Here is a 27,798-nt window from a genome sequence, read left to right as displayed (position 1 = left end):
AGATGCCTCTGCAGTCACATGTACATCCTTCTCATGGTCTGTGATGTCTGATTCCCTTCCTAATAGACGGCCTACTTGTCGAGTGGTGCTCTGAAGATGATTTTGCAGCCATCCTGTAGGCCAGTGGTTCTCAACCTGAGGGTCACAACCCCTTTGGGGTTCAAATGGCTCTTTTGACAAGGATCACTTAAGACCACTGGAAAACACAAATATTCGCATAATGATTCATAACAGTAGCAAAGTCACAAAGTAGCAAAGAAATGATTTTATGGTTTGGGGCTGGGTCACCACAGCAGGAGGAACTGTATTAAAGTGTGGCAGCATTAGGAGGGCTGACAACCACGGCTTGAGGCTGTGGAGATAAGGTCGGCCTTTCATCTGCCCACATGACAGTGATGAGAGTAGAGTGTCTCCCTTCACAGTAAGTGACCCAGTGAAGGGGCCTCGCAGGCCACATTCTGTGCTTGCCCCCTCACTTCTGCAGGGACTCACACTGGGCTGTGATCTCTTTGAAGGCCCAATGGAAGGAAATGCAGGGCTGTGAGAGCTCAGCCCAGCATCACAATGGCTATTCAGGAACAGAGGAAATGCTGCTCCTCCCCAGGCCAGCACAAGGGAGGGGTGGGAGAGGAGGCAGGAGGCGAAGCTCTGGGCAAGATTTATAGATAGTGGTATCAGAACCAGACAGCAACCTTGTTTTTGATGCGCAGTCAGCACTTTTCCTTTTCCAGAGCATTTTCACAGAATATGCTAGCTCATCTGGGTTCCTCAACCCTGAAGTCGGCTAGGGTAGGAAGGATCAAACAAAGACTAAAAGAAGCCAATAGTATTAAATATTCACTTAAGTACAGCTAGTGGACCAAGGTGGTTTTGTTATTGTTTCGCTTGTTTTCCAAGACAGGATTTCTCTGTGTAGCCCTGGCTGTCCTAGAACTCAATCTGGAGACCAGGCTGACCTCGAACTCACAGAGATCCACCAGCCTCTGCCTCCTGAGTGAGTTCTGGGATTAAGGTGATTTCTTTAATTAGGTTTTTATTCTCACTACCTTATGAGGCAAATGAAGACTCATAATAATATCCATTTGAAAGAAGGAAGTACAACTTGAGTAGAAACTGCCGAGGCCTATCCTAGGTTTGATTGACACCAAAGACCTAGTTTTTTTTTTTTTTTTTTATTTCTACATCATTTTCAAGAAAGAGAGAGGAGGGGGATTAGCCACAGATTTGAGACTAAATCCTGGTCCAAGCATACAACCTTCCACAGTCAAGTCCATTATACTGGCAAGGGAAGATGCAAGAAAACAAGGGAAGGATGAAGAAAAGAAGCCCTCTACATCCTCAAAGAGTGAGTTTAAGATTATTTTGTATGATTAATGAGGAGTGAGGATAGCTGTCATTCAAATATGTCTTCGTTGGCATCATCTTGATGCCATATTAGATAGTATTGTGACTGAGTGAGTGAGTGAGTGTGTGTGTGTGTGTGTGTGTGTGTGTGTGTGTGTGTACACTCCTGCTATTTTTCCTCTTAATCATTTGAGCAATTCATTGAGGGTTGTATATCTCAGCTGGACATCTGCAAAACAGAGCAGGTGATGACACAATGGTGGTGATGATGATGATGGCGACGATGATGATGATGATTAGATAAAGTATCTTGTATAGTGGTTATGGATTCATCCAAACATGTATGGTCCTTTGCTGATGCCCTCATCAAGTTACAACATCCGTTCCCATATTTCTTGAATCTGGGCTGGTTTGTAGCTTGTTTTAACCCTCAACTGTGGCAGAAGCAGCATTGTGTGACTTCAGAGCCCAAACCTCTAGGCTCCTGCAGCCTTTACCTTTGGCCTTTATGCAGCTGGGCTACAGTCCTGCCATGAAAGGGAAGCTGGTATTGTTTACTGGAGGATGAGGGGTCATGAGGTGAGCCTAGATGGCCGGCTTATAGCCAGTGCCCAATGCTGGTCATGCAAATGAGCTGAGTATGGCTCCCCATGCTGACTGCAACAGTGAGCCCACAGGACCCAGAGGAGGCACCACCCTCCCCACTGCACTCCACCCTGTGCCCTTTCATTCCCTGTCATTACCCCCACCAACACTCTATTTTGTTCCATTCTACCCCACTCCAACTTTTCCTTTCTTTTTCTCAAAACTTTAAGCATTTTGCTCACATGCTTTAGTCAAACATATGTAATCAGAAACCCATCTTCACTCAAACACAGTCCCCTTGTCAACCTACAGCTTAATTAAAAAAATCTCAATCCAAAATCTTCACAAAGAAGATGCAATGCAATAAAGAAAAAAAATCAAAGAGAGATTTAAATACAATTTCAAAGATTTGAGCTGAACTATTTTACTCTCCTATTCTCTGGTGTTCTTTGTCAAAACTGCTCTCAAAGGACATGAAATTTAAATTGTAAATTTAAAATGTCACTTTGCAAAGTATCAAACTCCAGTTGTTTATGAGGAAGGGTACAAAGTAATGCTCCTTTAGGTCAAGTTTGGTTAGAAAGTTGGCTAGACTGGAGTTCAGAATTCTAAAAGCTGCTCTTGGAGAAACTGCCTTTGGGGGGGGAAGGGGAAAGGTTTTTTCTACTCTGACTTCCCAGGGCATAGTCTATATTTTGCCTGAACTTCAAGAGAGCTAGATGGTCAAATACTGGTGCCTCATTTAGGAGCTCATACTAATAGTACTGTCATGGGACGTGAGATTGGAAAAAAGAAGACAAAGCAACTACAACCACCACCACCGCCACTGCCACCACTGCCACTGCCACCACCACCACCAACAGCACCACCAACCACCACCACCACCAGCACCAGCACCACCAGCAGCACTAGCACCACCAGCACCAGCACCATTACCACCACTACCATAACAACAACAACAACAACAACAACAACAACAACAACAACAACAACAAACCATCCCATCTGCCTAGATCCAAGGCTGTAAACACTGCTTCGGGGCTGATCCTATGAGCTCCGCTATACAGGGTTAGACCCACCCAACCAGTGGTGAGTCTGCCACAGAGCCCTGTTGTTCGTTGTTCTGAACATAACTTTGCAGAGCCTGGCCACCTTGCGACCTTATTTCTATGCTTCATAATGTCAGACCTGGGCAAAAATAATAGGGTTTTTTTTCTAAAAGACCACCTTTTTAGTATTTAAGCAGGTAAGTTTCTGAGGTAGTTTTTATTCAATGTTGCTTATTTGGTATACTCCCTCCCCCATACTGTTTATATATAATTAAGTTCAAATGTGAGTGACTGTCCCAGTAAACTAATGGTACAATGTGGGTTCTTGTTGAGACATGGACAGCCAAAATAAGGATGTGAACGTCCACTTTCAAAAGTAAGTGGTAAATGTCTCACTCACACTAGTGGAGGGAGCAGCTGTGGTGCTGGGGAACAGGGGAGTGCCCTGATTGTGGGGGGCTCTAACGTCATGGCTAGCCTGCCTCCTGCCCTCCTTCTCCACTTTCCAAAGCCAGCAGCTCCGAGACCATCATTTCTGAGCCAAGAGATGGGCAGGAGTGAGAGGCTTTACCTCTGCTCCCATTTCTCTGTCTTAGGCCCCATCCGGGTGGAGAGAGCTGCCAGACAAAGCTGACCTTCAAAGTCAGACTTAGAGTTTGTGTTCTCAGAATAGATATTTAGGTTAATGGGTAGAAACTGCGAGCTAGGCTTGAAAGTGATGTAAAGAGTTTAAAAAAAAAAAAAAAAAGCAATGAGGCCTTCCTAACTCCTGCTTATAGGCAAGGAAAGAACTAGGGCGGGCGAAGATGGGTGACCATAAAAAAGTGAGAAGAAAAATAAAGTCCCAATGTTCTCACTGTTTTTTGCTTTTTGATCAATAATGATGGACTTGCTCAATAGCCAGGGACCACACGCAATATTAGGTTCCATTCAATGCAAAAGCAACGAGAGATCCAATTGGGTGGATGTCATTTGGATGATACAGGGTTTTTACATTCTTTAAAGTATTTGGGTTGCCCGCTAGGAAAGAGGTAGGCACTCCTCAAGTGAAGCATAGGCTTTTTCTTGGTTTCTTCGTGCTGTGGATTAGCTCAGGGTTTCAGCCATGCACGTACCCGAGTGCTCTACCGTCAAGACGTACCCCGGTTCCCCCATGGTACACTCTATGGTAATTACACCGTCATTGCCCGCTTTGTGGCTCAAACCTCCAAGAAACGAACACTCAGAACAGAAAGACTGTTTGGGTAACACCCACGAGCTACCAATACTGCTGCTCACTCCTTTGACGCATCTGTCACCTTGCGGACTACCCAAGATCATAGGGAGGTGACGTACAGGGGACACGCCAGAGAGGCGCCACGCCTCTTGCTTAATTTTATCTTCCCAGTAGATTACAGTGATTCTAGATCCGTCGCTGCTCTGTGGTTCGGAAACTCAAAGTAGTGGGCTCAACTTCTATCTACTCTACTCATTTCAGGCTGTATTTAAGAGCATGAACCCCGACTTGCGCTCACAAAATGCCAATCTGCAAGAATACACGTATGGTATAGCAAGCCCGGTCATCTTCATCTCAAGATACAACAATTTCAAAGGTTTCCCCATTGTGCCCAACACGGCTGCGCACAATTTGCAAGTAAGCCAGACAGTGACTTTCTTAGCGCACAGCGGAACTCTGAACAAAGCAAAGCTTTTCAAGGGTCAGCTTTCAGCAGCCATTCACAGCAGTACCACCCCCCTCTGTTTACCTCTGCGGTGGTGCTGGATAGAGGCGTAGTAGTCCGTGGAGTCCAGGGTGTGTCTGTAGTTCCAGCTGTGTGCAGACTGGGGAGTTCTCTCTTGCTGCTGCTTTGACTGTAGGTCTCGGCGGTGCTCCCGTGGAACGTCTCCGTGGTATTCCTAATGTGCTCTGGGCTATATGGAACTGTGTTAAAAGTGGTGGGGATCTGGGGACCAGCTGAGTTTCTAGCAATCCTCACTGAGACTTCTGTCCCCAGGCCGGCTGAGGAGAAGAAAGGACAGTGGCAAAACATCATTCTCACTTTTTACGAATTTTTATATTAATTCTTCACATAAGATGCTTTTGTTTTGAGATAGGATATCATATAGCTCAGGGTGATCTTGAACCTGCGATGTACCCAGTAGTCACTGGACTCCTGATCATTCTGCCTCTAGTTCCTAAGTGTTGATGGTGCATGTGTAGAGCACCATGCCTGGTGTATACAGTGTTAGGGGGTCAAACCCAGGCCTTTGGGCAGGCTAGACTAGGCCAGCATTTCACTAAGTGAGCCACATTCTCAGTACCACATAAAAACTTTTTTTTTATGTAGTAATAAAAGGCCCCTTCAATAAGGATAAATTTAGTGGATAAATTTAGTTGTATTAAAAAAAAAAACAAACCCGAAGATCCCCTCAGTGTGTGGCACTAAATATTTTCCCACCCACCCTTCACCCATCTGCCAATTTTATATGGTGTAAGGAGAGTTATGAAAACCGCATAGGAGACAGAGTTCAAATTCATTCTGAGAATATCTGGGTCACTGAATTGGTCTCAGCAGTGTTCCACGTGTCTCCAAAGATCTAGCCAGACTTCTGAGCTCATGAGACTCCTACTGCAACAGTGCTGTGGGGGTGCAGCACAGCTCTCATCAGCTTCTCAGAGGAGGTGTCGAACCAAACTGCACTTTGAGAATCAGGGCTAGTGACTTGCCTAACCATATTATGAAGAATGGCCGCTCCTTGCGGGGTTAATGGCATTTCTCTCTATAACCGTAAGGCAAACATTTGTGATAGAAGCATTTGTGTTTTTAATTTATTTTAACTAATATATAGTACCTAAAATTATATGTTAATGGAGCATTAGTGATGTTTAAATTCCTGAATACATTGCATAATGCTTTAATCAGATTTACATCTGTTTCCTCAAACATCTTTTTAGATTTTATGGTAAAAATATTTAAAATCCTTTCCCTAGCTTTTTGGGATATGCAGTACATCTCTTATTTATTACTGCTGACTGTCAAACAGCACATCAGACTGTCTTATTCCTGTCTAACCATAGTGTAGTGTCTACTTGTGGGAAGTGTTTTTAGTTCTGTGAGTCTTCAATCATGTTGAATTTCGCCCCCTCTTTCTCTCTGTCTCTCTCTCTTTCTTTCTTTCTTTCTCTCTTTCTGAGACAAGGTTTCTCTGTGTAGCCCAGGCTATCATGGAACTAGCTCTGTAGACCAGGCTGGCTTCAAACTCAAGAGATCTGCCTGTCTCTGCTTCCCCAAATGCTGGGATTAAAGGTGTGCACCACTCAACAAGGCTGTCGTATTTTTTTAAGGTACAGTTTTTTGAAAGAATAGATGGTGTTCTTTATCACTCATATATTACTGCTAGTCAGGACATATGAGCTAGTGAGTTGAATTTCCCATCTTGGAAAGCAAACAGACAGACAGACAGACATTGGTTTGCCTCCCCATAATCAAAAACTGTGCTCTTCTTACATTTTGACAAGCTCCCAGGTGATGCCTCTGCGGGCCTGCAAGTCACTATGTAGCAACACTGTAGGGAAAAGCCAACCAGAATAAAGGTTTGGGAAGTTCTTCAAATGATTGCCTGACAGGGTATGTTTGGATACTTCACCGGCTTTGGAGATGTTAAGTTGTCAGGAATACAAGCCCCACAGAGTCCTGCCAAAGCAGGTAACTTTGAAGAGTGTGGGCCTTAAGACTCTGAGCAACTGTTTTATTTTTCATTACCTCTCGTTAATTTAATCAAATAACTATCAAGCAACTAGCCTAATAGGCTGAGAACAGCCTCTCTCTCTCTCTCTCTCTTTCTCTCTCTCTCTCTCTCTCTCTCTTTCTGAGACAGGATTCCTCTGTGTAGCTCTGGCTGTCCTGGACTCGCTTTGTAGACCAGGTTGGCCTCGTACTCACAGAGATCCACCTGCCTCTGCCTCCCAAGTCCTGAGATTAAAGGCATGGGCCACCATTCCTGGTCCAAGTAGCTCCTCTTAAGAAAGAGATTATACTTTCTAGTCATCACAACTTATCCCTCTTTTGAGTCCCGTTTCATCCCATTCTAATTTTCCCTGACATTTTTTTACATGTACATTTTGCATGGCAATGCATGTAAATAAGAGGGGCCAAGGGACAAAAAGATGCACAGCAGCAAAAGATCCACTTATGACTTAACAAGATACAAATAGATATTCTCACAAAAGTTAATACAGCAACCATGGTAACTAAGAATTCTCTCCCTGAGATGCAGGGCACTGTGGAGCACTCCGCACAGATAGGGTTGGGCAGACTGGGCAGACAGAAATATCAGACGCCCGTTAAATTTGAAGTTCAGGTAATAATATTTTAGTAATTGAGTATATTTATATAGTGCTAATCGGCAATTCAAGAATTAAATTATATGCCCTACTGTATCTTACAAATATACTTAAAATTTATCTGAAATTCAAATGTAAGTGAGCGTCCATGTGTGTTGTCTGCAACTCTCCTTGTATGTCTACTCAGTCTACCCTTTGACAGCTTTCTGGATGCTTTTTCAGTTGTTGCTGTTTTCCTTTCACCTCATTTAACGCCACCCCTGCCTTGTGCCGGGGTTATATACTTTTCATACACATGAGAGACTTAGCTCAAGGTGTTTTCTCGTGGCTAACTCAACCATGGTTCTGCCTGAGGCGTCTTCACAGTTATCCTGAGAAACCATCTTACTGTCTCAGACTTTAGAACTTAAATGTTTCCTTCACTAGGCATCTGTGAGTGCAGGGATGGGAAGAAGCCGGAGGCTGCATCCTCGCAGCTCTCAGCTTCGGCCAGTGCTGATTCTCTGAGCTAAGGACCACCCAAAACAGTTCTAGTCCTCAGTTCCTCTGAGAAAGTAGCGATGGATTAGGGCCCAAATCAAGCTTCCAAATACCTAGCGTGCAATTGCATTCTTTGTATGCCAGCCTGCACTTCCTTTACTAGAAAATGGTGAGTTTTTATCATAAGAACTTTAAAAAGAATGTCAACACGAACAATCAGTGGGTGAAAGTAGACTCTCCAAACATTGGATAAATGAGCAAAACTTTCTGGACATTTGTTCTGCAAATAGCATTGCAGATGGTACCATCACATACCGCTTTTGGCCTTGTGTGTGTGTGTGTGTGTGTGTGTGTGTGTGTGTGTGTGTGTGTGTGTGTGTGTGTGTGTGTAGAAAAAGCTTCAATCTTCTGCAGGTGTCTTAAATCACCCTCATATATTATAAAATTACCTCAGACCAAATAAATCCATTATCCATTTTAGGCCACCTCCCTCTTTTTTTTTTTTTCTTTTTTTTTTTTTTTGCCAAAGAAATATTTAAATCTAGTATCTCCTTTTTGTGTGTCTGTGTGCTTAACTGGTATGATTAAAAAGTTAGAAGAATTTTAGCCTGCACATTCAGTTGCCACATTTTGTGAACTTTTAAACAGTGGTTTGTAAGGATTGTTGGCATTTGAGCCACCTTTAAAGCTCGCTGATCTTTAACCTCCCCATAGAAACTGTGATTCAGTGGATTTGGCGTGGGTTGCAGGCTCTGCCTTTGTAGCGGCTTCCCTGGGTGATGGCTCTCGTGTATGGCTTTAGCCATACACACACTATGAACCAAAATGCAGTCATGCTCTCTTTTTCTTAATCTCTCTGTCTCTCTGTGTTTCTGTCTGCCTCTGTCTCTGTCTCTGTCTGTCTCTGTCTCTGTCTGTCTCTCATTCTCTCTCCTCCCCCTCCCTCTCTCTCTTCTCTGACAAGGCTTCATATTATAGCTGAGGCTAAGCCAAGAACCCCCATCCCTTTCTTCTATTTTCCAAGGTCTGAGACTGAAAAACATTACAAACCAGCAATTATGATAATTTTTTATGTCAGTATTGGAAGTTTATAAAATAGATTGGAAGAAAGAAAATTCTTGTTATAGATGCAAAAGACTCTCATTTTTCTATTACTGAACTCTGTTGGAATAGACACATGAAATTATTCTAAAAATAGTAGCTCTCTAGGTGTTTGGGTGTCTATAATATCCTCTGACGTTCTATGGACATGTACAGACATTTCCCAACTTGTGAAAGAGGAAGATGTTTTGATGGTGGCAAGGAAAAGTTCTTACACAATGGAACAATATGTTAAATCTATTTTAAGGTTTTATTGTGCCATTGCTATGACATTGTTTTCACATTATAGTGAAATTCTTCCCAGAACACAATTCAAAACCGGTAGTGCACCCTGTGTTCAATCTATCACATTTTTTTTTTCACTGAAGTTGCTACTACCTCTTAGGACAAGTTCACCCTTAAGCTGCTATATGTTGACTGTACCATCTTTTGAATACTTTCCCAAAGGGCAACAAAATAATCAGACTCAGAGATAATCACTAACTGAGATAAGATTTTTGCATAATGATAAAGGACAACAAATTAGTCTTCTAATGATACAAAAACATTCAAGCATGTGGAAAAGAGTAACTTGAATTAAAGTCATTTTGTGACAAGAAATTGTAGCTGTATTAGTATTTCTACTCTGGAGGGAGATGTCAAATGTAACGAAGTATAATGTGTCTATTGAAAGTGAGTAATTTATGCACATGAGCTAACAAGGAAGCTGAAGGGAAAGGAAAGGTGATGCACACGCATACACACTCCAAACAACATCGGGCTTCATACATATGAAGGAGAAAGAGTAGGAATTTACAGTAGTTTAGTAGGCAATAACCAAGATAATTAACATTTCAGCAATCTGTGAAATAAAGGGCACATTTAAAAATACAGGACTAATTTACTCTATAAATACCCAATGCAAAATAAAGTAGACTAAACAAATGAAACTCCATACCAACACATAGCATAGTAAAATACCAAAGAAGATTATCAGAGCAATTAATATGGAATGGAAAAGAAATATTTATGGACTCAAAAAAAAAACCAAAACCCACTTTTCAGCAGCCAGATATTAACATGTCCCATAGAATATTATGGGTTACATTATGAGCCTCTGTTTTTCAGGTTTTAACCGGACAGATTGGTGTTCTGGAGTTCCTGCTTTTGCTTCCATCTTGGTGACCTCCAATAATGGCTTTAGAGATCTGTTTTTTAAAAATTGCTTTAAGACAGTGATTTGAAGACATAACTAATTTCCAGCTGGTTCAGGTTGGGTGTGGTAGCACACACCTGGAATCTCAGCACGTGGGAGGAAGTCTCCTCAGTAAGTACGACCCACAGCTTGTGGGTTTCAGGTCAGTCTGGGCCACACAGTAAGACCTGGTCTTTGAGAACCAAGGCCTTGCATGTGGCGTGGAGGGAAACACTGCCTCCCACGACCTGAGGTTAGAGATGGAGCTTACTTCTTGTGGGTCGCAGTGCAGCTGTTACACTTACCATGGTTCTATGTCATTCAGGACAGACCTGAACCAACCAACCACAGGGCAAAAACTACTGGCTCTGTGTGCTGCACACTGTCTGATAAAGTTGAATTTTTTATTAGACTACTGTATTTTTTTTACCTTGCCAGGCCACAGGGGAAGAGGACACACTCAGTCCTGACACAACTTGATGAGCTGGTGTGTACGGGAAAGGGGGGCTCTCCTTTTCTGAGGAGTAGGGGAGGGAGGATAGGGGAGAAAGAGGGAGGGTGGGACTGGGAGGTGAGGAGGGATGGGGTTACAATCAGGATGTAAAGGGAATGAATGAATGAATGTGTGTTAAAAAAAAGATTAGCATGGTAGAAAAGTACAAATCAGCCTCAGAGGCAGGTAACTAAAAAAAGATTTGATAGATGTTGATCCCCAAAAAGGACTATGCCCCCCACATTAGGTACACAGTTCAGGACTCAGAATCTTGAGGTGGTTGTTGAGGGAGAGGGCTGTGAAGGAATCTTGGGAATGTGCATTTTTAATGAGTTCTGCCTTCTCCCCAGGGCACTGTCACGCAACCAGCTGGAAGAAAGGCAAAGGTTCAGTGCTAGGATGAACTGGGAAGACTGGGAAGCACTGGGAAACCCTGGGAAGCACTGGGAAAACTGGGAAGACTCAGAAGCACTGGGAAGACTCAGAAGCACTGGGAAGACTGAGAAGCCCTGGGAAGCACTGGGAAACATTGGGAAGCACTGGGAAAACATTGGGAAGCACTGGGAAGACTGGGAAGCACTGGGAAACATTGGGAACACTGGGGAGCACTGAGAAGCACTGGGGAGCACTGGGAAGCACCGGGGAGCATTGGGAAGCACCGGGGAGCATTGGGAAGCACCGGGGAGCATTGGGAAGCACCGGGAAGCACTGGGAAACACTAGGAAGCACTGGGAAACATTGGGAAGCACTCTTACAAGGGATGAACGCTGGTCAAGGAGTTAACTGGGATTCAGATCAGCTTTCATTCTCTGTGGAGACTCATCTCTCAGTGATTCTCCCAGTCATCCGAAGGCTCTTTTACACCCACTGGACTGTGATTCTGTGAGTTTTACCTTCCTTTGCTTCCTCTAATGGAGGAGCAGCTGCACCATGAAAACTGTTAACTTCAGGAGAAGGCGAAGCTGCATCTTCATTCCACAAATGTCCATCTTCAGGACTAATTATGCACTGAACCAGAAATTTGTGCATGTGTGTACAAATATTCATGTGTATTTATCATGTGTGGACACTAATGATCAACAAATTAGAAAGATCTATGACTACACATTGGGTTTTACTATTAAAAAACAACAACAACAACAACAAAAGAAAACCCATGATACCTTCAAATGATGTGAACATCAATATGAGAGATTTCAAAAGCATGACTTAGTAGCATTCCTGCTTTGTGAGGCGCCTGCCTGTTCCAAGGTCAGAAGCTTCCAGGCCAGGAGAAGCTAACTTGTCGGCCACTAACTTCAGTCATCACATGTTCATGCTGTGTATCTTCCTGGACTATAGTCCAATACCTACTAGTGCTTGATCATAGTGTCTGGCACAAAGGACAGTTTCAAGAAACATTTTTTTTTCCTCCTGGACCTGAGGAGATGACTCAGTGGGTATGAAAACCCGAGTTCAGATCTGCATAAACCTTTGCAAGGCACGAGTTCAATAGCACAAACCTGTAATCTCGGCTCTCCTAGCTTGAGGTGAGAGACAGAGACAGGAGGATTCCCACAGGCTTGTAGCCTACCTAGCGTGGTGCATGCAGGGGTCAACCACAAGAGATATGGCCTCAAATAAGGTGGAAGTCAAGGTCTGAGACCCAAGGGTATCCTCTGACCTTCTGACCTTTCTACATGGAAAAAGCGTCGTTCACAGGAGACTTTGTGCCTATGTGCACACACACACACACACACACACACACACACACACACACACACTTTAAAATGTGAGTGAATACAGGAAAATAAAGGAAGATAAGTAACAAAGGCATAGAAGTTGTTGGGTATCACTTAATATGCTTCTGTTAGTGGCTATGTATCTCCCAAAGGATGTAGATTGGAGCACACGGTTCTCCGTGGGCTTTGAGAAGACTAGACAGCTAGCAGAATGACTTGCAGAACCGACTCTGAAAGCAGTCACTCACCTTGCTTTAGACAGAGGCTTCCATTGACCAGTTCCCCCTCCTCGCTGATGCCCAGTTTCATCCAGCTATCGAGGTACTTACTGATCTTCCTGACCACAACCTTACGGTTTTGTTTCTTGAGAAAGAGAGAGGTGTTTTCTACCTCCAGGAAACCTTCCTGCTCATGACAGGTCCATCGGGGTGCCTGGTCACAGGGAGTGACAACTGCTGGTTGGAAAGGACCCCTTGAGGAGTTGGAGATGCTCAGGCACAGTCCAGATTTAATGTGGAGGAACTTCCCGTTTGCAGTCGACAGCCACTGCTGGTTCTGGCTGGTGCCATTGCACGAGGCCATGGAAACCTTCTGATTTACGGAGAGGCACTGCTGTTTACGGACATGGACTATCTGGAACCCCTCTGGAAGATGAAAGACTTATGAAGTACCGTGTAGGGGCCAATAAGCAGTGGAATCAGGCAAATTAAAAATGCCAGGTTTACTTATATTTTGATCTTTCTAGCATTGTGAGGGAACAGTCTCAGATTTAGCTCATGGGACCTCATTCCTAAGGCAAAGAGATAAGCAAATAACACCCCCCCCCGCCAAACCCAACCAACCAAGCCCCAAACATTCCCCCAAACTCAACCAATCAAGCAAGTGACACAGCAACCAAAGCACCACCTCAAAGCAATCAGTCATCCCACTAATAAAACAAGAGAAGCCAGAAACACCAACAGAACATCTTCAGGCTGACAAGGGAAGGTATCAAAACATCATCTGTAGCACCTGCCTGTTAAACTTTCATATGACTTGGTAGGAACTTATCCCTCCATTGGAAAAATGAAAGAACTCGTGGGAAAGAAACAAAGTCACCCAAAGATTATGGCTTTTCATTGGATGAGGAAAGACAAATTCAGAGCTCTCTGTGCATTACCAAAGTTAATTTGGTACAAAGCTCAGTCCCCTCTAACCATTTGCTGTCGTTCATACCGTAGCCTGTCCCATCATGGGAAAGAGAGCCAGGCCCCCACCTCAGTCACAGTTCACAGAATAAGTAAACATTTGCTTTCAAGTTGCATAGTCTAAATAAACACTTTGAAAACTGGGCACTTTTATTCAAAGATGAAGATCCAAGGGAGCTTTCCGTTTCCCCAAGCACGACTTGTGGCTGGCAGCCAACAACAAAAGTACTGATCATCAGAGGCAAAGTCCCTGCAATTCTGCTGAGAGAGAGGCATTGATCTGGCGACAATGTCTATAGTTTTCCACCAAACACTAACACACTTAAAAAGTGCCAGCACTTCTTGAAGACTAAATGCCCAGTTTTTAAGCATTCACAGTAAAAACTGTTTCAGGCTGAGAAATCACTTCCAATGAGTTTTTGACCTAAACTAGCTAGCTTTCCCACGGAGCTATTCACTCCTTCTGAGTGACAAATCACACTTCCTCATTCTCTTTAATCACATTCCTTATGTATATATTTTTTCTTTAACACGAAAGAAAGTAAAACTATAATTTGATTGGAGAAAAACACCAGAGAATGTTATAGCTTGTTATATATGTTAATAATAAAAGCTGTCTGCCCAGGGCTCCTCACCCTGAGGCCCATTCTGGGCTGAGCTGCCCCAGGCACTCGGTAAATGATTATTTTGTTCTAGAGAGAAATCTCAGGAGTGTAGCTAGAACTCTCTCCTTTTATCCCCCCACCCTCCTCATCGTCTTTGGCTACACCGCTGTGGAGACCTGGCTCCAATTCTGACTCCCTTCAGCTGCTTTTCCAAAGGCTGGCAGCCTCCTCGGCTGACTTTGAGAAAGAGATATCTCAGGGAACTGAGGCAGACCCACTCACCCAGGCTCCCGAGGATCAAGCAGGTTAGAATCGTCACGCAAAACTCAGCCTCCATTTTCCACTTAACAACCGTTCATGCTTTGCTTGGGGGAAAAAACTCTCCCAGATAAGAGAGGCAAAGAGTAGGAAGGAAATGTGCTTCACGGAGAGAGGACAAGTCCGTGACACACTTCCTCCAATTGAATTGTTTGGGGGAAGTTTTACACCAGTGTCCTTTTGTCTGTTTCCTTAGAAAGAAGGGATAAAGATCATCTCTTTTTGAAATGTAGGGCCAGCCTCCAGGAGCCAGAATAACCCCAGAAAGTCCTCCCCTGCCATCCCCTCTGCACGTGACTACTTCTTAACCTCAAGACGGAGAAAGAAAACTGTGATGTTAGGTAACCAAGTCTTCCTGTTTCACGGCTTCTCTTCAGGTGACATGATTCTGCCCAGGATAGGTAAGCCATGTCATTTACTGGGTCTGTGACAAGTGCTTTGAAGACACAAACATGCACTGTTTGTATAATGAGATGCTGGCATCTACAAGGGGAGCCACGTAATGACGGCACGTCTGGGTCAGTATATCTCAAGTGAATACAAGATTGCGTTTGGAAAGAGTCAATCCCCAGCCCCCACCCTACCCTAGCAGTGGGGGGGGAAAAGACTACACTTAAATCTGTCGTATTACCTACTTCAGTTTACCCGCAATCAGGGGAAAGGAAAGAATGTTCTTCACTCAGTATTTACTGTTAAGAGTCATTTATTGGTGGTATGAAAGAAAGTCCACTTTGTTGCATTGAAAATTCACAGGTGAGGAAAAGGTCTCCTGTTTTCTGAGCATAGTTATTTTCCCTTCGTTTATCTCTTGAGGAATGAAACCTTTTAGAAATGTAGGGACACGCACAGCAGTGTCCTCAGAAGAGCTTTGGGAACCAGACAGGCTGGAACATCCCCAAAGGTACCTGCCTCTTACTGGGAGAGAGATTGCGGGTAGACAGCAAATTCAACAATCCCTTGTCAGTAAAAGAGAGATGAGCATTCAAAATGATCGGTGCTTCATAACGATTGCAAATTTGTCTATCCCCTTTTAAAGTAAAGCAAGTCACAACGTAGAAATCTAGTGGTTACAGTTATGAAACAGGAGCCACCTCTATGCCTAATAACAGAATATATATGTGTATATATATTCATATATACATCCAATGACAATCATTGTGCTCTGTAATTGATCCATAGGAGGTACTATAAATACACATTTAGTAGATATAATCAAGACATATTTCCATATAAAATAGTTAGTGTATTTGACTTTTTTTCCCCAAAAACAAAAACATACTTGTTAAAAATCTGTTATCAATCAACTTGCAACTTTAGCAGCAAGATTCTGGTAACTGAGTTAGGAAATAGCACTTAAAACAGGAGCAGTTGATCAACTGACAGTCCAGTCACAAGACAGGCCTTATGGACATTAAAGCATCTAAACGCATGGTAACGACATCTTCAGCAGCGTGTCCCGTCGTCACAATGACAGTCACTGTATATTACATACATAGATTCTGTGCAGCAGATAGTCAACCCAGACAAAACAAAAGCCTCCTCAGGCTGTGTGAGAAATTATCATACCTCCATTAGCATCGGACCCTCAAAATAATTTGGGAGGGCTCCTACAAATGCATTCCTATACACAAAGGGCTGGCAATCTTTTATGTTGCCAGGTCTTCCACAACCCATGCCTCAGGCTGGCTCTGGACTCCTCATCCATTGCAGAGAGCTCCTTCTAGGAGCCTCCGGTAGGTGAGAGACTGACGCTCTGGTAAATCTTCAGAGTCACTGGACAGTCTCTGGTGAAAGTCTGCTCTCAAACAGGCACAGAGCATGGTGCACAAATTCATACTGCTCACTGGTTTGGACCATGCCGCCCCTGCGTGGAAGAGATCAAGAGATAACTCAGTTTTGCTGACTCCTTAAAATACTGTAACCTAATCATGACACTACAACTAGAGTGTTATGGCACACACGCACAATAGCTGAGCTAATAATTTTTTTTTTTTTTTTTTGCTATTCTTTTTACCATCCTGGCTGATGAAGTTAATGGGTCAACTCAGTCATAGGCAGTGCAACAATGTCATATCATGACCCATCACCCATTGGTTAATGATGATGATGATGATGGTGTGAAAAACCCTACGCGCTGAGAGTTGTAGTTACGCCCATTCCCTAAGGATGAATAGTGATGATAAGCAACTTTGTTGATAGCATTGGCATTCACTATACTTCCTACTGTTACTTGGCATGTAAAACTTGACTGGGAAAGTAACTGTGTGACACGTTAGGCCAGCAGCCACCGCATGCAGCTCATAGTTATTGCACCTCTAGACTGTATCCTCTGCTCTTGTGCTTTCATTGGTCCCTGGTGCCTTTGGGAGGAGGAGGGAGTGCTGTACCTGTAGCACCTCATCTAGCTGTGCAGCGGGCTATGCTACCCAGGGCTTTTTTCCATGTATACCATTACAAGGTTCATACAACAACAAAGCTGTCTAATGATACACATTCTAGGACGTCTCTACATCCTTAAGCAACACATTATTCTCTCTCTTTATAGATATCTGTGCATATTTATGTGTGTATCGATATATGTATATGTGCATGTATGTATGGAGATATGTATGTGCACAGACACACAGCCACACAGACACATCTAGTGTTTTGAGACAGGGTCTCCTATAGCTTAGGCCAGTATTGAACTGACTCTGTTGTAGAGGGTGACTTTGAACCTTGATCCTCCTGCCTCCCAGAACTGTTTTTTTTTTTTTTTTTTTTTTTTTTTTAATCTATGTACTGTTACCAGAGCAGTGATAGAACCTCAAAGATGTATGCTTAGACTCTGGAACGAGCCAGGCCATCCAACTCAAATACCTCTTGTTCTAATTTTTAACTGTGTGGTTTACACACATTCCTTAGAACCATTTGGTCTTGTTCCCCTCCTCTGCTAAAGTAAGACAGTGACTGTGTCACCAGGTTCTGAGCACTGGGTAAACTCAGGGCAGCGGGAGTGGCCGCTCTACTTCACAGGAGCCACATTCTTCTTCTGTTACACTGCACTGTGCATTTGGGTTAAAAGTGATGGAAGCAGGTTAACAAAACACAGCTGAGCAGTGATCTATTGCTCTTCTGCTCTTCATGCAAGTCAGAGACCTACCGTACAGTGGTTTGTTTAAGGCTCTTTGGACACCCAGCAACCTTTGGGTGTGCTAGCATCTAAACACAATAGTGGGTGGGGCCTTCAGCTGGCTGGAAACTGGGAATTGGCTCCCGCTTTTCCTTCTCATTGGGACCATTGTCATCACCAGCTGTTCAGCTTGCCCCCCGCCCCACCCCGCTGTGACATAGCTCAGTGGAAGGCAGCTGCTCTGAGAGAAAAGCTGCTGCTGCTTATTATGCCCATATGTATGTATGTATGTATGTATATATATATATATATATATATATATATATATATATATACATATATATATATACACACACACACACACACACACACACACACACACACACACACACACACACAATACTTCCATCAGGTTTTCTCCTAGGGTGACGATTCTTCAGCTTGATAAAACCATCAGACGCTAATATAAAAAGTGGCCTGCTTTTCATTTCACTGAATAAGAGCATCCTGATAGTACCTATCTAGATTCTTAATTCTTATAACCTCTGTATAACCCTTCAGTCACACAATGGGTCCTAGCTTCAGTCTTTGCTTTATCTAGTTTTTTTCCCCTTAAGTTGTGGTATGTTCAACATAATTTTCGGATCGTGTACGCATTTCCAACTTAGAAGTGTTGTTCCCACTGTCCCATGATGTCTGGTTAACCATAGCTGAAATTAGCCTTGTCTCTGTGCTTGCCTAGCCTGTCAAACCACTAAAGCAGAAAGAAAACATCCCCTGAGCTGAGCAGTGAGTCCCCGGCCAGCTTTGGCATGGTGCCAATACCATCTATTCGGCAAGAAACAAAGAGGTAACTTCAATTTCCTGTGGTAGCGACTTCTTTGCAAAAAAAATATCACCACAGGTCTTTTCCACTAGAACTGTACATTTTGCTTTCCAAGCATTGACTGAGTTGTCAGAAGGTGACAACAGAGATGGCGGCTGAGGAGTCACGTTCTCTTCCTAGTTGTGTGATGAGGTCTGGGAACATTAAAAAAAAAAAAAAAAAAAAAAAAGACCATAGCAGGTGTTCAGGAGATGCTAGTCTAGACTGCAAAGGTTAGGAGATGCAGCCACAGTAAATATGAGGGCAGCTGCAGGGCACCAGGAGGCACCTCCCTTCCTTTGACCTTCAGAGAATAGATACTCCCACGTCAAGCTGTAGGCTGTAAGTGGAACCTCTGAGTGCACTGCCCCTCATGGCTCTCTCTGGTCTGTGAACTTCCTCTTACCATTCACCCCACCTTGGGGAAAGATCTCCCCTTTTTTTGACTGCTCTGTTCCACACTGGCATTTGTATGTCCAGTTAGTGGACTAAAGGAGTCACAGTTAAGGTCCTTGTAAGTGTTTCACCAGAGGAGGATCGGCGGTATGTGATCACGGTCGGACCAGATTCACTGTAACTAAGTTCTGTTGACTCTAACAGACTCGGTTAACTAAGTGGAGGTTGCTGCAGCCAGTGAAGGTGAGGCAGCTGAGAACACACACTGCCCTCTGGCAAAACTCTTGTGGATCTGAGAGCTTCAGGAAGACACAGGAAAGGTGGTGTTATTTTCCACTTCGTTTGGAAAATAAGAACAAAAGAAATAGCATCTGAGGAATCCTCAAAGATCATTTATGGGGTGTGGGGGGGTAGGGTGCCTGGAGAGATGGCTCAGTGGTTAAGAGCACTGGCTGCTCTTCCAGAGGTCCTGAGCTCAATTCCCAGCAACTACATGGTGGCTCACAAGCATCTGTAATAGGATCCAATGCCCTCTTCTGGTGTCCATGAAGACTGCACTCATATGCATAAAATAAATAAATCTTAAAAAAAAAAAAAAGTCATTCATCGGAATTACTGGCAAAAGCTTGTTTCTCTACAGGCTGGGTGGTTAGCCAGCTAATGGAATGCTCGTGGCTAGAGAGTGCTTTAGGGGAAGGCTTCCAAAGGCATCAAAATGAAATTCTCTCTCAACATTTTCACCCTATTGGCCAACTGAAATAACCCCAAGAGGTCTCAAGATCCCCTTGTAGTCATCACACAATAGTTCTCCGAATGATGAAAACAACCATCGAAGTCCCATAATCTTTCCACTCTAGACTAAACATCCTGTAGTTACTCAGCATCTCTGGGAGGCCTGGCTTCCCCGTCACTCACCAATGGCCGCCTACTGCCTGGCTTCCCGGTCACTCACCGACTTCTACCCACTGTTTCATGAAACCAGGCCTTCCGACAGCGCCGTTTCTGTTCCTGATGGGATCCTGACAGCAGCGTATTTTCTCCCTTAGCCACTCATTGTAAAGCACTGAGGTTACATCTGCAGGTGCACCAGGAGGTGAGGCCACAGTGCCAGCCCGCGTGGCGCCCATGTGAAAGCATCCTAGGTTAATTAAAAGCCAGCAGGACTGTTTATAAATGTGAAAATTATGGCCTTCCTCCGCCCCCCATTCTGTATTCAAGCTATTGAAAATTTGAAATTACACATAGGAACTTAACGTTTGTTCCTGTCAATTTTAACTTGTTCCTTCTTTGTCTGAGCACAATGTTCTTGTGTCATAAATCACTATTTCTAACACTCATTAGATTGGCCTTTCATTTCTCACTTCCAGTACTGAGCCTTCCAGGCACTTAGCAAGCATGCTTTGCATCCCACCTATGTCATTTATTTAAGACAAAATGAGAGGAAAAAAAAAAAAAGACAGGTCAAAAAATAGATGACATCTTTATGATAAGTAATTTGATAAGATACGCATTGTTTAATCTCATCTTAAAATTGTTTTCGGATAAGCTGTAGGTTTCTAAGGTCTCTCCTGCCATTCCTTTTCATACTTGCTACAGGGAAAACGCTTAGCAGCTCTTTCATTAAATAGGCAATCTATCAAGCAAATAATCCAGGCCATGATATTTTTATATTATGTGAAAATAGATAAGCCACACCCTAAAGCAAAGTGCATTAGGTGTGGGTTCGAATTTAAGAACGTGTCCCAATCGTCTTAGGAAATACTTAATAACTATTTCTCAGAATACATTGGTATACAGGAGATTCTGTTGACCCTGTGTAAGAACTCAAAGCCTAGGGCTACCCTTCGGGGTTCTATTCTGTTCTGGGGAAAATACATTTTTCTTTTGTAAGCTGATAATATGAAACAAAACACAAAACAAACTCAGGAGGCTAGTAGAGTATGCAAATATTTTTGTGTGTGGGTGGAATAAGTGAACATAGCTCTATAGGTTGTGGGATATTTAAGAGAGTGTCATGACATTTCACCCCCGACCCAGTTTAGCAATATTGATCCTGGGCACCTTCCCACTCAGATGAGGCTCCGTGGATTTGCTGAAATACCCAGTTTCTAGTGTGAACTGGTTCGAGAAGGCAAGAAGTAGGGATCCTTTTATCTAGTTCTTTGAGAACAGCCACTGTCAATCAAAAACAAACAAAACCCCAACAGGCACCCCGCAACTGCCACTGAGAGAGCAGACACTAGAGAATCCATTACCTCCAGTAGCTCAGAGTTGGAACTCAGCCAAAGCTAAGGTTTTACAAAGATTTCCACCATGGCTCAAGGGCTAGAAAATTTGGCCTCCTTCGCTCCGAAACTGGCAGGGAAGGCTGGAAGTTAGCTCTGTTGCTTGGCCATTATGGAACTGAAGAATTCTCTTTAGGTACAAATTCAGGTTTCACTAAGTGCCATGGGCTAAGTTATAGCTTATGTGTACTCCTAAGTGGGTATTAATCAAAAGGGAATAAAGTCATCTGGGCCCACAGGCCTATGACCTCAGCCCTCGCTAGGTACAGGAGGGAGGACCAGGAGTTCAAGGCCAGCCATGCCACATATGACTACTTCAAAAGACAAAAAGACAAAAGCATGCAAAACAGAGATGGTAAGAGATCCTCAGCTACTCCAGTGGTTATGGGTTTGGAAAGGTCTGGAATGCCAAAGTGTCACGTCCATTACCAACAAGGGCCAAAGTATGTTAAGAGGCCAAGACAGAGCAAAATCAAACTCAGCACATGCCGTTGTCAAGAGAAATTCTGTCTCCATTACATATTGTGTGTTTCACCTTATTATGTCATCTTTGCAGTGTTCTTGTTTTTTCCACGTGCAAAACCAGTGAGGCAGCGCAGCGGTTGGACCTACTTCTTAGCACCGTTTGAGGAGCAAATGGGATAATCCATTTAAAATGCTTAGACAAAGCTAAGCTTGTGCGGGTACCATGTAAAAATAGTATCTTCTAGTCAAACAGGACCAGTTGGGAAATTCCAGTGTCAATTCTCTGTCGGCCTTGGAAGACGAAGGACAAGTTGGTCCAGGCTGGGCAAGTCTGGATGGAAATCATACAAAATATGCTTCTACACAATGAGACAGCTATAGAAGAGGCAGCTGGTACAAAGGGAAGCAGTGGGCTTGGAGTCTGGCCCACTTCGGGTGCAAGCTCTTGCTTGTAAATCTACTAGCTTTGTGATTTAATCAATTAATTTTTATTGTCGTCATTTTTGAGACAGAGTCTTGCTAAATAGGCCAGGCTTGGCTCAAACTCCTATAATCCTCCTGCCTCATCCTTCCAAGTGATGAGATTACAGGAGGATGTCACCATACCGGAGAGCATCATTGTTCTAGAGAACTCCGACTTTAGGAGGATTATTTATCTCCTCCCCGATAACTTGGCTTTTTTCCCCCCCCGCTTATAAAATAATATGAGTGACAGCTATCATCTCACTATGAGCACTAAATATGTCGGAGCACATGATTGTTTAGCTGCAGGACAGTCAGAGGGACCCTGGGAGTGCCTGGCTCCCAGTGGTATCAGGGAGGAAGAAGAGGAGGCGAGATGGCCAAGAGTCCCCGCCAGAGCCAGCTGCCACTAGCATAGCATCGCCTTTAGTGACTGTTGTCATTGGTGATCTGTGGAAGATTTTGTCTGCAAGAAATTTCCATTGTTCACACTCACAAAAGAGCTTGAAGAACACTGACCTGGCAAGTAAACACATTGCCTAATAAGGTTTCAAGTTTTTCAGGGCTGAACAGATAATTCACCAGTGCTGAGCACAATGGCTGATAATTCACCAGTGCTGAGCACAATGGCTGATAATTCACCAGTGCTGAGCACAATGGCTGGTAATTCACCAGTGCTGAGCACAATGGCTGCAGGTGCTCAGGTACTAAATAAATGCTGCATGCCATTGCTCTTTGAACCAGTGTTCAGTTAACACTATGCCTGAGCTGATCGCTGACTGCGGTTGCTTGGCACAGTCATGGGTCAGCCCCAAGTCCTAGGGAGGTTCTGGCGAGTCCCTCTAGGAAGGCCTGGGTTTGGATTCTAGATTAATTGTCTATCCTGTTTATGTGAAACCCTATGCTCTGACAACAAAGCGGGCCCTTTACTATGAAGGTGCTGCCGGCTCAGCTCTCCTTGTGGCCATAGAGTAGGGAGACCATTAACTAGACTAGAAAGGATTTAGCGATGCTGCCCTGCTAGACATGCCAGAGACCACATCTCATTAGCTCTGCCAAACCCAGAAACCAGCATCAGCTCCTTCCCGCGTCGAGAAGCGTGTAACAGTGTCTGCTGAGCGTAGAGGTCAAGTCCAAAAAAATGTAGGACTACTCTGCCCACAATTTGCAAGTGAGACAGTATTTTGGACAAAATCAAAACAAGACCAGAAAAACAAAAAACAAAACAAAACAAAACCAAAAAACCAAAAAACCAAAACAAAAAAACTCTCCAAGTCTAACAGATGCCCAGGAAAGAGCTTTGGCTTTTAACATGTTAAAATTGTGACCTTTTATGACTACACACACACACACACACACGCACACACACACACACACACACACACACACACACACACAGAGCTACAGCCTTTCCTGCTGCACCGCCCAGCCAGCATCCGGTCTAATCAGTACACAGAAGGAATTCTGCAGCAGTGACTCACTTCTGGGCTAACAATGGAACTCTCCAGCCTTTGCTTTTTTTTTTTTTCAACTCTGGAATTCTTTTGGTAAAATTTGGTACAGTAAATTTAGAACAAAAGGTGTAGACATCAATGTGCCTCATGGGTAAAGCTCTGATGGCTTTGGCATGAGTCAAGCGAGGCTGGGTCGGCTGTCCCAGTGCGACGCCAGCTGTGAGGTGTGCCAGCCCCTCCACCTCAAGTTTTCCCACATCTCTAGCAGATGTCACACGTCAAGAAAGGAGAGTGTAGATGGGTGTGGTGGTTCAAGTCTGTAATCCCATTACATGAGAGGTGGGGCGGGGCAACCGGGAACTGGTGGCCAGACTGGGCCCCATGAGCCCCTGCTTCAAAAAACAAAACAAAGACAGATGTGGTGACTCGAGCCTTTAATCTTAGCACTAAGGAGGCCGAGGCAGGTGGAGTTCATGGTCAGCCTGGTCTACGTAGGGAGTTCCAGGAAAGGCAGGGCTACATAATAAAAAGATTCTGTCTTAAAAGCAAAATGAAACAAAAACAAAAAGCAAGGGAGAACTAAAACGTAACCATGCCCCATTTTGGAAAGATATTTTTTTTGTATGTGTACATATGTGCAAGTGTGTATATGAAAGCCAGAGAACAACCTCAAGTGTCACTTGTCAGACACTGTCCTCTTTCTGTAAGCAGGGCCCTCACTGGCCTGTACTTTCAAAGTAGGCTATGATCCACAAGCCCCAGAGATCTGCATGTCTCTGACACTCCAGCACTGGGAACACACACTCACACTACTACACGCAACTTTTTCTAAACATGGGTTCTGAGTATTGATCTCCAGTCCTTACATTTATAAAACAACAGAAAAATCAAAACAAAAGAACGACCCTGAACCTCCAATTCCCCTGACTCTACCTCCCAAGTGCTGGTATTTAAATGTATTTTACTTATTCCCGGTTTACACAGTGCTGAGGATTGAGCCTGGGCTTTGGGCATGCTGGGCAAGCCCTCCGCCAGTTGAGGTACATCCCCAAAACTATCTCAAGCACTGTTTTCAAGATTAAGTTTTCTCCCTGAAAACTCTTCTTCCCACTACTGAATAAGTAGGCTGACATCCAAATTATCCCCCAGCTGGCAGTCCTTGGAAGACTCCATTGTGAAACCTGGTTTACAGAGAGGGCCTCTTACCAGGATCTCAAAAGCCAGAACGTCAGGAAAACACACACCGACTTCCAGGACCTCATCTCTAGATGTCCTGAGAATAAGTAATCCAAAATTCAGAATTTCTGATGCCCACACCCCTCCCTCCTGCCTCCGAGGTCTTTGAAACTCACTCACTACGTGTAGCATTGTGGTTTGTTGGGGGCACAGAAATGCGATGGATGTCAGGCCATGCTCGATAACTTTACAATAAGGAGTAGAAGCCTTAGAGCTGACATTGTTTCAGCTGCATTCTGGAGACGAAGAATCCTTGAGGACGTTCTTTAGAATAGGATATTGCCGGCACGCCTATTCCTTCTCTAAGATGGGCATGCTAAAACAACAACAACAACACAACCCAGGAGCTTATCAAACTGAAGTGAGTAATGAAAACATTTAAACAGTGACATGATGCACTCTGTCCTTGTCTTGGAAGCCACAAGTGAAGCCACGGAGAGCATTCTACTTGAAGGCCCCCGAGGCAAGGGCGCACAGAGCCTGCTAGACTTCAGGAACTCAGAACACCAGGATTAGACGGATTGCTTCCTGTTCCTGTCAAGGGGATCAAGGAATGTGATAAAAGGCCTTGGATTCAGAGATTCCATTGTGAGCTTCACTTCCCACATTCTGTTTTCAAGTTCTGCCAGTACTCAGAGGTTCCGGGGGGATTGGGGGACATGTCTGAGAGCAATATGCCACGGCACATATCCTTTTCCTCCCCGCTGGACGCCTTCAGACACTCACAGGCTGTTTTTTAGCCATTCTCTTGTAATGTCTATGAGGCAGGCCCTCAGTGTTCTCAGTAACTTATCACTATGAGTTACAGCTGTCTTTGTGTGTGTGTGTGTGTGTGTGTGTGTGTGTGTGTGTGTGCCGCGCGTATGTCCAGAGTGTTGGTCCTTGCCTTCCCGTCTCATTGAGTCAGGAGGTCTTTATTGTTTACCTTTGTGTATGCAAGTCTAGCAGGCCCATTAGCTCCCTGGGATTTTCCTGTCTACGCCCTCCATCTTGCTGTAGGGCAGTGGCTCTCAGCCTTCCCCACACTGCAACCCCTTGATACAGTTCCTCATGTTATAGTGATCTCCCGCCCCCAACCATAAACTTACTTGTATTGCTACTCGGTAACTGTAATCTTGCTACTGTTATGAACCATAATGTAAATGTGTGACAGGAAGATGGTCTTAGTGGCCCCTGTGAAAGGGTCTTTTGATCCCCAAAGGGGTCACGACCCACAGTTGAGAACAACGCTGCAGGAGCGCTTGGATTACATGGCGAAGGGCTGCCAGTTGATACAGCTCCACAGCAGTTGAATTCCTAATTAGCAGTATTAGAGATCAGAAAACTAACTGAAACACAAAAGGGCTTTCTAAGTAGTGCAAAATGTTCACACTGTGTCCATGCTGATACTAACATAATGGGTCCTGTCTTTCATCTCATTTTATTCTTAAATTGCCAAGCTATGCACACATAGCAACTATCTCAATAGAAAAGCGTGACTGACTGAAACATCTCTTTCCACGTCAGCCAACAGAGAGTGCTCCATGTTTAGCAGCTGTGGGTGCTAATAATAAAGACTCTAAGCCAGCGGTTCTCAACCTGCGAGTCATCACCTCCACTGGCAAACCCCTGTTCTCCAAAATATTTACATTTTGGCTCATAACAGTAGCAAATTTACAGTTATGAAGTAGCAACGAGAATAATTTATAGTTGGAGGGTCACCGCAACACGAGGAACTGTATTAAAGGACTGCAGCATTAGGACTGATCTAAATTAAAATCACCAGAAATATGACAAGCAGTTCAGGATCAATGTGAAAATGTTAGTACAGAAGCCCCCACTCCTGAAAACATCCACTAAACCAACAAAATCTCAAATCTAACTGTTTAAAAATATGAGTAAAATTAGAAATTCAGTTTAGAGTGTTAAAAAAAAAAAAGCATGCCTGCTGTACAGGCCTTATTACCAGCTACATGAGTGGCTGACGCAGCAGAACCTCAAGTTGAGGGTTTGTCTCAGCCACACAGTGAGTTCAAAGCCATCTTGAGCAACTTAGTAGGACTGTGCTTCAAAATAAAAAGCAAAAACAGAGCTGGGGATATAATTTTTGAGACCCTGCATTCAGTCTCCAGGACTAACACACACACACACACACACACACACACACACACACACGCATACACACACACGCATACACATACACATTTTCATGTGCACACACTCTCACACAGGTGCACACACATGTATATATGCACACATGCAAACACATACAGGAACACACATGCATGCACACACATGCACATACATATGTGCATGTGGAAATTTCGTAGGTGAATTGACCTGGGACATGACATTTATCCTTTTTGCCTAGGATTTCCCTTTAAGAAAGAGCCCTGTGGCTACTATCTCTGAGGCCAGCTACTTTTACAGCACCCTTTTCCTAGTAGGTAGCAGGCAAATGTTATAGCTATTAATACCATGTCACTGTTCTTCATGTAACCGAGACCCCAAAAGGCAACAGCTAAGGGGATAATAGAACACAAGCGACCACTCCCTAACCCTTGCACCTTGGGATTGAAAAGGCATCTTCCTAAAGGGGCCCTCAAGTCCATGTGAGCCCCTAACAGCATGGGGACACCAACTTAACATGGTACATGCGTCACTGACTTTCAAATGCATGTAGGAATTATTGTGAGTTGTAGAATGAAAACTAATTTACAAACATGAGGCTCACAACGCAAGGTAGAGGCTCCTGCGATGTCTGACGTCATATGTTGTATGCCCAGGTACCCTCGCAGCAGACAGTCCTCAGTCCCAGTTATCACAGCACCCTCTTTGCTTTTGATCAAAAAAACTAAACCGATGGAGACGAGGAGATGGTCCATTAATAGTCTTCTAAATAAAACACACGTGGGTGCCTTGAGCTGAATTTGTGCGACTTAGAAAAGAAAGATACCTTATTTTAGCTGCAAATATGCTCAGAAGTATTATTAAAAGCAGAACCACAGACTTATGAATCTCCCACGAGAACTGTGGCATCTTTTGATGGAAGTTGCCTGAGAACCAGCAATAATGGTGCCTTGCCAGTGTCCACTGGAAGTCTGTGTCACCGCTGGAACTGGGTATATCTGTTCACCCTCACACACCTGCCCTAAGTCAGCAC

General features: G+C 43.9%; 2 protein-coding genes across 2 annotated transcripts in view; both read right to left on the bottom strand.

Annotated features, from left to right (window-relative positions):
• Ptprb (protein tyrosine phosphatase receptor type B) overlaps positions 1-14,509 on the bottom strand; it is a 101,389-nt gene extending 86,880 nt beyond the window's left edge. The window contains exons 1-3 of the mRNA XM_051139895.1: positions 14,346-14,509; positions 12,520-12,915; positions 4,724-4,977 (exon numbers count right to left, since the gene is read on the bottom strand). Coding sequence (XP_050995852.1) covers positions 4,724-4,977; positions 12,520-12,915; positions 14,346-14,400 — 705 coding nt within the window. The 5' untranslated portion in view covers positions 14,401-14,509. The remainder of the gene's footprint in view (positions 1-4,723; positions 4,978-12,519; positions 12,916-14,345) is intronic.
• Positions 14,510-15,066: 557 nt separating this feature from the next.
• Positions 15,067-27,798, bottom strand: part of Ptprr (protein tyrosine phosphatase receptor type R) — a 225,366-nt gene continuing 212,634 nt past the window's right edge. Inside the window, exon 14 of the mRNA XM_051172962.1 lies at positions 15,067-16,245. Coding sequence (XP_051028919.1) covers positions 16,152-16,245 — 94 coding nt within the window. The 3' untranslated portion in view covers positions 15,067-16,151. The remainder of the gene's footprint in view (positions 16,246-27,798) is intronic.

This window comes from Acomys russatus, chromosome 31, assembly GCF_903995435.1.
Source record: "Acomys russatus chromosome 31, mAcoRus1.1, whole genome shotgun sequence".
Classification (NCBI taxonomy): domain Eukaryota; kingdom Metazoa; phylum Chordata; class Mammalia; order Rodentia; family Muridae; genus Acomys; species Acomys russatus.
This window is presented reverse-complemented; position numbering and strand designations above follow the sequence as displayed.